The 13,805-nt window shown below is 36.1% G+C and overlaps 1 protein-coding gene across 1 annotated transcript in view; it reads left to right on the plus strand.

Annotated features, from left to right (window-relative positions):
* The first annotated feature begins 4,804 nt into the window (after window positions 1-4,804).
* LOC144971881 (uncharacterized) overlaps window positions 4,805-13,805 on the plus strand; it is a 44,910-nt gene continuing 35,909 nt past the window's right edge. The window contains exon 1 of the mRNA XM_078912956.1: window positions 4,805-5,114. Coding sequence (XP_078769082.1) covers window positions 5,107-5,114 — 8 coding nt within the window. The 5' untranslated portion in view covers window positions 4,805-5,106. The remainder of the gene's footprint in view (window positions 5,115-13,805) is intronic.

Raw genomic sequence — 13,805 nt, forward strand, 5'->3', positions numbered from 1 at the left:
TTCTTTGAGCTTCGAGCAGCAACATTTACATTGATTTCTTCATAACAACATTAGTATTAATGTGTAATATTTTTATTTTGCTTTGGATGGTTATTCATATCCGTTTACTACTGTATTTTAATGGAGGTAAGTATTAATAATGTCAATTTTCATCATACCAGTAATCACATATTATTGTCTTTTTACAAAAATTGAGCTTTGTATAGCGCAATATCCACTAAATGTGCTCAAAGCGCTTTACAAGGGGTCCCTGGTCAACAGCAACATTTAACATGTAAGACGGGACATGCCGCCTGTTAGGCGGTATTACAATTTTTTTGACAAAGACAACGCTGTTAACGGCCAGGTATTCATTTTACACCTGAGTACGGTGAGAGAATGTGAGTAAAGAGCCTTTTCCAAGGACTCAGCTATGCGCCGATCGAGGCTCGAACCCAGGACCTTTCGATCTGAAAGCGAGTGTCTTACCACTAGACCACATAGCCGCAGTTAAAATAGTTAAAATAATTTCTCATAACGTCTGTGGATGGTTCCTCTCTTTACGGTTTTCTAACGCAACAAACTCTAAAACAGTTTATCATGTTATACAATGTCCCGAAATACAATTACAATTGTTGTATTTAAATTTAACCATCAGATGTAAAATACTATTTAAAAATAATAAATCGTTTTAACGTCTTTGATCAAACCTTGTCTATTTGCTTTCTGTTTTATTATCACTGATAAAGATGTGGAATTTAATCCTTAGTTGTTTTTCTCTTCTTGTTGTTCTTGTTCTCTCCTCCTCATCATCATCTTCTTCTTCTTTCTCCTCTTCCTCCTCTCCCTATTCCTCCTCCTCCTCTCCTTCTTCTTTCTCCTCTTCCTTCTCCTCCTCCTCTTCCTATTCCTCCGCTTCTTCCACAATAATCTCCTTTCATCCTTTTTCTTCTCCTTCTTCTTCTTCCTTTTCCTTTTCTATCTCTCCCTCCTTCTCTCACCCTTTAAAGCTCTTCTCTTGTTTTTCGCCTTCAACAGTCGTGACGTCACTTCCCTCATAAGGACGCATAGTAACTTATCAACTGGTTCTAAACTATCGGAACAATGGCGGATGCCCTTATGAAATACTACTCTAACTTGCATAAAAGTGTGTCCAGAGAAGAAAAAAAACCCAACATAAATCTGATCATGTTTTGACTTTTACACATTCTGATCACAAGACATATGAAAAGTTGTAGTCAGCATGAAGAATAAAAAGTACTGATTTTCTTTGTTTAGAACCGTGATGGTTATCCAAGAAAAACTCTTCGACCAAAGCATTTATTGATGAAGCGATGATTGTATTGTATAAGCGGGGTGAATTGAAATACACATTTCGTTCTGTGGAAACTCATAATAATATGATAAAACCTGAAGAGAACACTATTTTTAGTTTATTTGTGCGCCTATGTGGTCTTGTGGTAAGACACTTGCTTTCGGATCGGAAGGTCCTGGGTTCGAGCCTCGCTCGGCGCATAGTTGATTGAGTCCTTGGAAAAGGCTTTTTACTCACATTCTCTCACCATACTCAGGCAATAAAATGAGTACCTGGCCGTTAACGTAGTTGTCTCTGTCCGAAAACAAAATGCAATATCGCCTAACAGGCGTCATGTCCCGTCCTAAATGTTAAGTGTTGCTGTCGGCCAGGGACCCCGTGTAAAGCGCGTTACGCACGTTTAGTGGATATTGTGCTCTATAAAAGCTCAATTGATCAATTAATTTTATTTCCATATAGTGCATCATTTATCTAATATACAACAAAAACTGCAAATCTTTTGCATTGAGAAGCCTAACACGTTTTAACCATATCGCAGGTTGCACCGACAAATATGAAAAAGAATTATCCTTTTCGCATATGGTGTCATTAGCTATTGTTGCTTCAATGTGTTCTTAAATAATTTATTAATATGAATAGCCCCTCAAACAAACGTCCGATGTCAAAAGGAATCACGCAATTGTCCAAATGAGCAGATTGGGGGTAATGTAACTATATTCATCGTAACTCCGCCACTACTAATTATCTCATTCATCTGTAGTGTTTCATTCATCCTGATAAAGGGGAAACCCGAAACGTTCATTTGATCTGTTCTTGTAATAAAATTGAAGCTCACATTCAATTTCATATTATTTATTAGATTGGGGGTTATTAATCTTGCATAGGGTAAACCTATACATATAAATGAAATTGGGTCCAAACAGGGATCTCTCAGATAACAAATCAATGTAATGAATACTCGACCACCAGGGCCACCCCCATCCCCATCAAGACGTATATTTTGTTATCTACATTTGAACACTTCAATCTTTTCTTTAACTCAGACCTCCTCTACCCTCATGTCTTGTCAGTTGTATTGGTTTGACTGGGATTTTTCCATAAAATAATTATGTTGTGCTCTAGTTGAGCAAATATCATTTATTTGTTATTGATATCATGATATCCAAACTGGATTCTATCCTATACGCAACCCAAATCCGCCATATTGAGGTTTTAGAAAATTGTTGTCGTTTAGATATTGATCATACTTAACCCCTTATTTTGATTATTTCTAAGCCGTTTGTATATAACATGCTAACAAGGAAGAATATTCGTAAATTGCAATACGTGCATCAAATTAGGAACATTCTCGTATCAATATCAATAAAAGCATTATCTGTGCTTATCGGTATGCCTATCTGACATCAGTCAGCTTTTATCATAATGATTTTATTAATTTTTCGTGCACACAAACATGTCCATTTTATGTCCTTGCATATACAAATTATGTATATAGTATACATACAAGCACGATTCACAAAAAAGTGAAAGTAAAGTCTTACCAATTGATTTGCTAGCTCTCAGAATCAGATGATGTCTGTGGTATTGTAAATCAGTGTTTTAAAGAATAGCACTCTTTCCAAGTTCAAGTCAATGGAATTTTTATCTTAATCATTATAAGATATTATATAATACTATCTAGCAAACTCGCTACATCTTCGAGGTAAAATAAACCACTGACATGTATGTAATCTGAGTAATATAGATAGTATGCGCTTGGCTAAGAAGCTCATAACATTGCCATCCGGAAGTATAACGGACCAACACACAAAACTGTGTGTATCCATGAACGTTCATAGTCAGGTTAAGACAGTTCAGTGAGCATTACTCATAAACGCGGATGGCAAAAAAACAATAACAATGACCTGAGTGACGTCATCTTCGAACTATCTATATCAGCTGAATCTACCACACGTTTTATATTTTAAAAAAATAAATAAATAAACTGAACGACAACAAAAACACGACGACGAAGACAAATAACGCAATGAATAGTAGCATTGGGGGTCGAAAAAAATTGATTTGAAAATTGTATAATGTGGCCATTGTCAAATCAATCTGAATAGCAAAAATCCCGAAGCCTTGCATCAGACGGATAAAATTGTTAACAGACTGGCTAATTTTCAGAGCAGAAAGTAGTTTTGTTTTTGTTGTAGGCGAAACAAAGGCACGCACGCAAACACACACACACACACACACACACACACACACACTGAGAGAGAGAGAGAGAGAGAGAGAGAGAGAGAGAGAGAGAGATAATGAAAAGGTGGTCTAGATGTCATGTGACGGCTCGCTTTTAACTTTCGATGAGAGCTCCGTGTTCAAAACCCTTCCTGTGCATCTTGCCGGTGGTAAACGGCTGTAAAATATGTGCGACTATGTGGTCTAGTTGTATGACACACTGGTCCTGGGTTCAATTCCTGAGTGGCGCTCAGTTTTGTCTTTGGAAAAGGTTCTTTACTCACGTTCTCTCACCGTACTCAGGTCTAAAATGAGTGCCTGGCCGTTCACAGTGTTGTCTATGTCCGAAAAAAAAATCTAACATCGCCTTACAGGCGTCATGTCTCGTCCTACACTTTAAGTGTTGCTGTTGGCTAGGGACTCCTTATAAAACACTTTGAGCATATTTATTTAGTGAAAATTGCCCTTTTTAAAAACTCAACATTTTGGAGTTTGTTTGTTTTTAAAGACCTTTTACACATTCTGTCATATCGAATATACAAATATCACATTTTCGTTAAAACAACATTATCTTCAGTCACAAAAGTCTGAAAATGAATCTTCCTCTTTTTCAAAGGTGTACTCTATCTACTCCAGAACAAATAATAATCGTTATTAAACCTTGATAGTCGCCATGATGTCAATGCATGCGATATCTCTATTTTCTGGTTAGCGAACCCGTCGTCCACCAGATTAGGGCTAAACCACTGCACTCTACACCATTGGCTTGGTTGGCTGTTCACGCATATCTTCCTATAGATAGAACGAAGTTGACGTCATCCAGGTCTTTGTTATTTCTTTTTGCCATCCGCGTTTATGAGTGATTCTCACCAAACTGTACTAACCAGACTATAAACGTTAAAGGTTACACATGGTTTTGTGTGTTGGCCGTTATACTTCCGGTTGACAATGTTGTGATCTTCTTAGCCAAGCGCATGCTATCTATTCATCATCACCTTCATTCAATCCTAAGCATCATCAACAATCAGTGCATCTAAGTAACAACAACCACCTATCGTGATCAACGGTGACATTTTGCAGTCATTAGTCATTAACGCTTTGCTTTGTCTACGAAAATAATAACGTTATTATATTATAACAACAATCACTACAACCACCATCCCTCTCTTTACCACCATCAACCACCACCAACACCACCACCACTACCAACACCACCACCACCACCACCACCAACACCACCACTACCAACATGGTCATTAACAACGGGCACATGATTGCCAAATTTGAGGCATCCTGTGCTTTGTTATAGCTGTGAATGAGACAAGATTATACCCATTTCATTGTCTATCTAGCCAATTTCTGTCATTTGTATTTATAATGTATCTATAGCTAATGTACAATTATTTCGTGTGTGAAATGATTGCTGTGACTTGCAATTATCGTGTTTTCCCAATATTATCATTGTGATAATTTAATCCTTCTCATCCGTTGGGTTGGTTTAAAAGCAAAACATAGACATAATTTGGAAGTAATTATCACTAAAAGGACAATTAAATAAAATTGATAGCAACTAGGTAGTTCCTTTTTCCAAAATGGACGGGTAAGTTAGATTCTTTCTTGTTTGTCTGTTTGTTTGTTTGTTTGTTTGTTTGTTTGTTTGTTTGTTTATGTTTTGCTTTTGTTGTCTTCGTCGTCGTCGTCGTCGTCGTTGTTGTTGTTGTTGATGGTGATGATGATGATGATGATGATGATGATGATGATGATGATGATGATGATGATGATGATGATGATGATGTTGTTGTTGGCGTAAACATAAAATTATTTTTGTTGTTGATCGAGATATAGACTACAACATGACTCACGTATGTTTCCATTTATCTTTCAAATCCTTCATTTTTTTTATTCAACACTTTAATTAGCTTTTACTTGTTTACACATAATGGGTCAACACATATCTAAATCAAATAAACATTTTACATCGCAAATTCTGGCGGATTTACAATGCTATAATGTGCGTTCTTAACTTGCTTTATTTCTTTGATAATGTATCTGGAGTTTCAAATGTTTATTTCATACCGTGAAATCGCCTGTTGACCGTCGTAGTTAGTGCACTATGCACCATTGTCAGTCAGGTGACTTGAAACATGATTTACTCAGGAAGCAACGCTTTTCTCGTGAAAATCTTTTGAGTGGGGCACGTGACACTTAAAACTACACATCTTGTAACTAACAACACGCCTCATTAATGTCTTAATATATATACTTGACAGAAAGGGAAAGAAAGAAGAAGAAAAATACAGAAAGAAAAAAAAACAACTGGTTTCTTCCAGCACCATCCATCCATTTCCACATAGGGTTCAAAACTACGTGCACAAATCTTCAAGTCTAATAAAAGAACACGAGCGTGTGCTCGTTTTCTTTGTGTTGGTCTGAGAGTATTTCCATAACAACAATGAGCCCATAACAATTGGATTCACTAGTCTGATGTCACATCGCCCAGCAACGGCGAGCAGCGTGGTTCTAAACAAAGAAAATGGGTACCTTATATTCTTCATGCTTGCGAGAACTTTTCATATGTCATGTGATCAGAATGTATAAAAGTCAAAAACATTATCATATTTATGTTTTTCTCCTCTGGATACACGCTTATGCTCGTCGGAGAAATATTTCATTAGGGCGTCCGCCATTGTTCCGATGGTTTAGATTTAGAGCCAGTTACTAAGTTACCATGCGTCATTACGAGGGAAGTGACGTCATGACTGCTGAAGCCTATTTGGAAGCTTCTTATAGAGATCAATTAACCGTCTGGCAAACTTACAGGAATTGAATTCGTTAACCATTCTGCAGTGGTTGGAAATCCGATCCAAATTAGATAGATTTTGTGAGGGAAAGAAGCACTTCTTGGTAGTTCAAAGTTCTATCAGAATAGTAGCAAACATCAGCTGGTTTCGATAAAGATATTGGAAATAATCTTCATTCTGTGTGGGCAACTAACTAGCTCTTAAAGAGAAGTGGGTTCGAATGTCTGTTAAGTCTTCCTCCTAAACCCTAGGGTTGATGGAGCAAGAGTTTATAACGGTTTCTGTAGCGTTAAAAGGAAAAATCAATTGCCTGCTACCCTTTGGATAAGACGTTAGTTTATCGTAAATTACGTTCCGACACAAGGTACAGGCCCTGATACCCAATCGCTGGCGGATGGACAGGGGGTTAAATAAAAAAAATATCGACTTCACTCACCCGGACTCGACCACGTACCGTTATGAATGAAGCGAGTATTCTACCTACTGAGCCACCGGGATCCCAAATCGTCTGATTTTATTCAACTATGTAGGTCCTTTTTCATAATTCTTTCTCGTTACTAACAGACAAAGAAACAGATTTCAATAAGATTGAAAAGAGGCCTCCGATTCGCGTTGACTGAGCCTATAAAAACACATGTTTTCAATATTGATAAATTATCTATTACTTATCTTATTACAATTATATTGAAATCATTTTGTATCTTGCTTGTTAAAGAGTTGTTTTGTTGTTGTGTGTGTGCGCGTGTGTGTGTGTGTGTGTTTGTGTGTGTGTGTTTATTTGTGTGATATGTATGAAAAGGGAAGGGGGGGGGGGGGGGGGGGGGGGGTAATTGTTCTTTCTCTGTTTTATTTGGGGTTTGTTTTTGTTTTTTATTAATTTATAGGGGAAGGAGGAGTCGTTATTTATCATTATTATTATTGTAATAATAATGATGATGATGATACTAATACTAATACTAATTTAATTTAATAATAATAATAATAATAATAATAATAATAATAATAATATTAATAATAATAATAATAATAATAATAATAATAATATATAATAATGATAATAATAATAATAATAATAATAATAATAATAATAATAATAATAATAATAATATATAATAATAATAATAATAAATTAAAATATGATTTATGCCCATTCATTCTGAAATGCAGCTCCTTAAAAGCAGAGTTTCGGGATTTATTGTGCAGAAATCTTTAAAAAGTGTCTGTCTGAAATATGATAGTAAGGACTATCCAGACATCTTGGACAACAATGTTAAAAGTTTGACAGGAAAAGATTTTTGAACACATCTTTTGCGTTACAAGACTTCATTTCCTATAATCAAGAACTAATTCACACGTAAGTCGAATATTATGATAATATTCATGCAACGTGGAAACAAGGACACACTGCCTGGTACCGTTTTTTTAATCCCTGTCACCCACCGGTTGCTGGCCACGGTCAACATCGCTTGGCTTTGCTGCAAGACGAAATACAGTGGAATCCTGATAGAAGCAACACCGCCAGACCAGAAGGATTGGTTGACTTTATACAAGCTTGACTTTATCAATTATCGATGGAACACATTCGGGTAAAGAAAAGATAATTTCGGATCAATAAGAAGTGTTGACTTTAAGCAGATGGTGACTTTGAGAGTGTTGACTTTAAGTGGATTCCACTGTACCATGCTCCTGAGGCCACCGACGCCATGATGAGTCCATTCTTTAGTATTAATGTGTCTATTACTGCAGTAAGTACACACCAATTCTATTTCTTTCAACCCACAGCTTTCAGTAATTTCATCTGTCAAGAGCACGGAGATGAGGGGGAGTGAAAAACTAATAAAATACGCGGATAATGACTTAATGATAGTTTGGCCACCTCTGTGAATACCGCCGTACTCTGAATAAAAAAAACCAACACATTTTACACATTTTGACCATAAAACTCATCCTTCAAATTTAAACATTGATCGATTAAAACGACCCTCATCTTGTTTTTAAAAAAAACACTCTCTAACCTGGGACTTTAATTAAGTCCAAGGTTTAAGAGTTTTTGATGGACGATGGTCATTGTAATCGATCGATTTTTGAAAGACGTGTTTTCTGCCTAAAATTTTAAGTACATGTTTTTTTATAGTACGGCAGTATAGCCATAGTTGGCCTTGCTGAATGTTGGGGTCACACTTCTGCCGAAAAGTGAATTTAACGTCATAATAATAAAGAATACCAATTGCTATTGTTCGTACTTTAAGGAATCATTACAATAAGAAAAAGACAAATGCAATATTTAGGGCACCTAAATCGACATAAATGTATTGAACATCTTGCTCTCATAGGAAAGATAGAAGGTAAAAAGAGTAAAGTTAGGCCAAGAAAAACATATTTGAATAGTTTGAACAGCTGGGTGACAAAGAAAGAGAAGAGTAATATTAGTTTTCTGAGGTTATCTGATCAGAGAGATGAATGGCGTACCATGATCACCGATGTCTGGCACAGACTTGGTACTTGAAGAAGAAGAAGAAGAAGAAGAAGAAGAAGAAGAAGAAGAAGAAGAAGAAGAAGAAGAAGAAGAAGAAGAAGAAGAAGAAATCATTATCATTATCACCATCCCCTCAATAAAAGAACCCAAGTGTTATATATTATGTGCCATATTATTATATTCAATTTTCAGCATTTAAACCATCCCGACATAATAATACCATTCTAAGACCATGTTATAGCACATTACGTTGTGATTAAATCGGTCAAGGGGTGAAATGGAGCAGGTCAGGTTAAGTACGTGTTGGAGAGTCATAATCCAAAAAGTTACTGCCTTCAAATAGGTTGGTTATCTTCCATAGTGTTATGTTATTGTTCTTAGACATGTCTGTTTGGTCATTTAGCTTTAGCATTACTGAATAGCTCTCCAAATAAGCCCATAATGCACTTCAACAGTCGTAACGTCACTTCCATCGTAATGACGTATGGTAACTTAGTAACTGGCTCTAAACAATCGGAATAATGGCGGACGTTCTTATGAAATATTTCTCCGACGAGCATAAAAGCGCATCCAGAGGATAAAAAAAACCCATTATAAATCTGATCATGTTTTGACTTTTTTTCACATTCTGATCACAAGACATATGAAAAGTTCTAGCCAGCATAAAGAATAAAAAGTACAGATTTTATTTGTTTAGAACCACGATGGCCACCGTTGCTGGGCGACGTGACATCAGACTATTGAATCCAATTGTGTTCGGGTGTCAGACCTTCAAATATGTACTCGTCGATCGATATCCATAAATAAAAATTACCCCCGTCTTGTCAAAATTGTTAAAATCTGAGACTTGGTCTAAACCAATAAAAGCATGAAATTGAAGTTTGCTAGTAAAAATGAGAAAAAGCTTTCTGTCGGTGTGCGTGAACAGAGATATCTACATAAACTTTTCGTTTATCTTTCTTTTGTGAAATAAGCAGGAATCGTCGACAGCTGAGTGTTGAATCTAGATTATCTAAGTTTCGATGGAATCACGTTTGCTGTTTTCTATTTTAGTCTTGTTGAGTTTTTAATGCATGAACCGACAAAATATGAAAGAATTGTAAATGTGCAAGTTGGCATTTTATTTGGTATGACGGTTAACTCACTCAATCCTAGGGATTTTTGCTACTTTTCAAAATTGAAAAAAAAATGTATTAAAAGTGAGCATGCACATAGATGGTTTTATTCAACTGCCAACATGTAAAAACTAAAAACATTAGCTTTTTATATATTGCGCCAATAATTTGTCTCAGAAAAATGTAATAAATAGGCATGGGGTAAAAGTAGCCCCGGGTAAGCTACGGATATAGTCGGTGTCAGGGTTGAGTGAGTTAAAGCCTCCCTGTAAAAGAGAATAGTTGATATTATGCTATAACTATAAGCATCTGGATTTTATTTATGTCTGTATGCATAGTGGTTGAAAAACGGAGAGAAAAGAATATTTGATGTATTCCACTACGTTGTTCCATATGTTATGTTTATGTGTATGTTTGTATATATATATGTATATGTATATATATATATATATATATATATATATATATATATATATATATTTATGTGTGTGTGTGTGTGTGTGTGTGTGTGTGTGTTTAGTCTAGGGTGGAACAGCGCGTGTGAAAATTTCATCTCGCATACAATTTTCATTCATAAAAAGACAAGCCGATGATGTTAGCGTAATTAAAGCACCGCAGTAAATATTATCTTGGTGAAAACGGTTAAGACTTGTTACAATCTGATTTATTTTTGAAAGGTTAAGCGTGTATTCCTTGTTTATTCACGATCCCTAATGCAAATGTCCATCCCTAATCACAGTTAAATAAATAATTAAGTGAAATTGAGCTCTTTTGAGCTTTTTATATAGGGCAATATCCACTAAACGAGCTCAAAGCACTTTACAAAAGGTCCCTTACAAACAGAAACACGTAATATGTAGAACGAGACATGACGCCTGTTAGGCGATAATACATTTTTTTCCGACAGAGACAACGCTGTTAACGACCAGGTGCTCATTTTAAAAAATGAGTCAGATGAGAGAATGTGAGTAAAGAGTCTTTTTCCAAGAACTCAACAATGCGCCGAGCGAGACTCGAACCCAGGAACTTCCGATCCGAAAGTGAATGTCATACCACAAGACCACATTATAGCAGCACAAATTACATTTATATAAAGCATTTCCGTGGTTTCACTATTTACACTTTGCTATGACTCATTTACTCCCCCTAGCAGACTAAATGACACCAAATTTTGATTCCATTGCATACAGCACATGTCATCTGTTAGGAGTAATTTTTCGCGCTACTATCTATACCTCGCTTGCAATATTAACCATCTTTGCCCAATAAAGCCAGGTACCCATTTACACATCAGTCGAGTTATCAATAATATCACGTAGACTGGCAGTCCATCTTAGTGTCAATCTACATTTTCTGTATACGGTACACGCTGTCAGCAGCATATTATCTTATCTTTCGAGATGTTATCACACGGCCTCGTCTGTAGAATAAATCGTACAAACCATTTGTGTTATGATTAGATCGTCATGATATTCCCAGGTGGTAGCTGAGGCAACGCTTTATTTATTTTACAACCTTAGCCGATTTCCCATCCTCAACCTGACATGCCTGAGGTCGTCCCTGCATGGGAGCTGCCTTTAAATATTATAGCATCATTACTCATACATGCACACACTTTTATTTCTCTTCGGTTTTTTTTTTTTGGGTTTTTTTTTTTAATTTCGGGAAATTACAACAACTGAAAAGAAGAAAATAAGCTCGTCTACGTATTTTATAAACCATTTTCTTTATGCTTTGTTGAGAACTGACACGTTGAAATGTTGCTCTTGCAAAAGGTTTTATCACAATATAGATAGTATGCGCTTGGCTTAGAAGCTCATAACATTGCCATCAGGAAGTATAGTGGGCCAACACACAACACTATGTGTAACCTTAAACGTTTAAATTCTGATTAATACAGTTTAGTGAAAATTACTCATGAACGCGGATGGCAAAAATCAATAACAAAGACATGAGTGACGTCAACTTCATTCTATCTATAGGTTTGTGAATATTTGGCTACAGCAGGGTGTTCAAAGACATTCTGATAAGCACATTGGGGGCGTCGGCAAAAATGCGCTATATATCAGCAATTCATTATAACTATTAAATTCGAAAAGTTTGAGGGGGAAAATGAATCATTAAATGAACTAATATAAAATAATACAGATATTATCTTATCTATCGGGGAGTGAACGATAAATGCGTATATTATGCGTATATGCGTATAATATGCGCAACATGCGTATATTACCAGACCATTATATTACGATTGATTAACGTCCTATCCAAAGGATAGCTAGTGAGTGATACTATCCGTTTACAGAAACTCTGGCTCCATGGGTTTTTATGGCGTTGTAGAACTACATTGACGTCACTTAGGAGGCGGAACGGGGGCCTTTTGCTTCAACGATCGAAGTCTCATGCAGCTTCGTCAGAATGCACTTGAACTAATTGTGATATGTATCCATGGTCCATTATTAATAAATATGTATCAAATGTAAATTTTATTCTTTATTGTACGACTAAAATGTGGTCTGGTGGTATGACACTCGCCTTCGGATAGTAAGGTCCTGGGTTCGAGTCCCGCTCTGAGCGGAGCATAGTTGTGTCTGTGGAAAAATACTCTTTACTCACATTCTCTCGCCGCACTCAGGTGTGAAACTGGTACCTGGTCGTTAACAGCGCTGGCTGTCTCTGTCGGAAAAATCGTGACATCGCCTAACAGGTTTCATGTCTCGCCCTACACGTGAAGTTTTGCTGTTGGCTAGGGACCCCTTGTAAAACGATACAAATGCTCAATTTTTAAAGTGTTTAACACGTACTATGAGAATAAAAATATAATGTGTCATTGGCGTTTTATAAATCTGTTTTATGTCCTTACTTTGCAATACAAAAAAGCAACAACAAAAATAATGATTGTTACTACCAAAAAAAAAGACATTTTGTCATTGGTAACGGGATAAAACAGGCTTTATAGTTAGTATGCGCTTGGCTAAGAAGCTTATAAGATTGCCATCCGGAAGTATAACGAACAAACACACAAAGCTATGTGTAACCTCAAACGTCTATGACTTGAGTGACGTCATCTTCGAACTGTCTATAGGCTGGTTAATACATTTTAGTGAGAATTACTCATCAACGCGGATGGCAAAAAAAAAGCAAACAAAGAGCTAAGTGACGTCATCTTCATACTATCTATAGGTCTTAGTGAATCAGGCGATAAAATCGAATTAGAATTCTAAAACATGGAATTTGAATAAATAAATAAATGAAAAGATTTTATTGAAGAGAGTGAGTGCATGTGGTTTCTAAGATCGTAAACAACTCGAAGTCCAGTGTTTTGATTGTTTCGTCTTTAAATATGATCTTCCGGGTTTAGGCATTTGCAAATAGCAATCGTGAAGGTAAATTTTAGCTTGAATGTATACGTTTCGGGTTACCCTTTCAATAGCAATATTAGTAGAACAGCAACAACAACAACAACAAAGAAAAGAAAACCATGAATGGATTAAATATTATATACTCATTAATTGCCTACGATATAAAGTAACTTTTCGCAATGCACCATAAAAAAAAGACAACCCACTGTGCTGGTAGGGGTATAGGCTACATACAAACCTAGGTGCAAATATTAGCAGGTCTGATCGCCGAACGCAATTATTGGCCCGTTTTGATGTTGTAATGGATAATATTTGGCATTGAACCTTTACAATAATGACCCCATAACAAATTCAGTTATCAGACCTGTAAATAGGAACACGTCGATACAGTCGACGCGTCGATATATCGCTCGAAACAATAATATTGTAGAAGTTGATCATAATAATTAAACTTGAAATGTTTTATAAATAGCTCCTTTTATCAAAAAGTTGAGCACTATTATTTCGTGGTTTTTGATTTTATAATTTATATATATA

Source organism: Berghia stephanieae, chromosome 4 (assembly GCF_034508935.2).
Source record: "Berghia stephanieae isolate SIO BIC M18660-M18661 chromosome 4, UCSD_Bste_1.3, whole genome shotgun sequence".
Classification (NCBI taxonomy): Eukaryota; Metazoa; Mollusca; class Gastropoda; order Nudibranchia; family Aeolidiidae; genus Berghia; species Berghia stephanieae.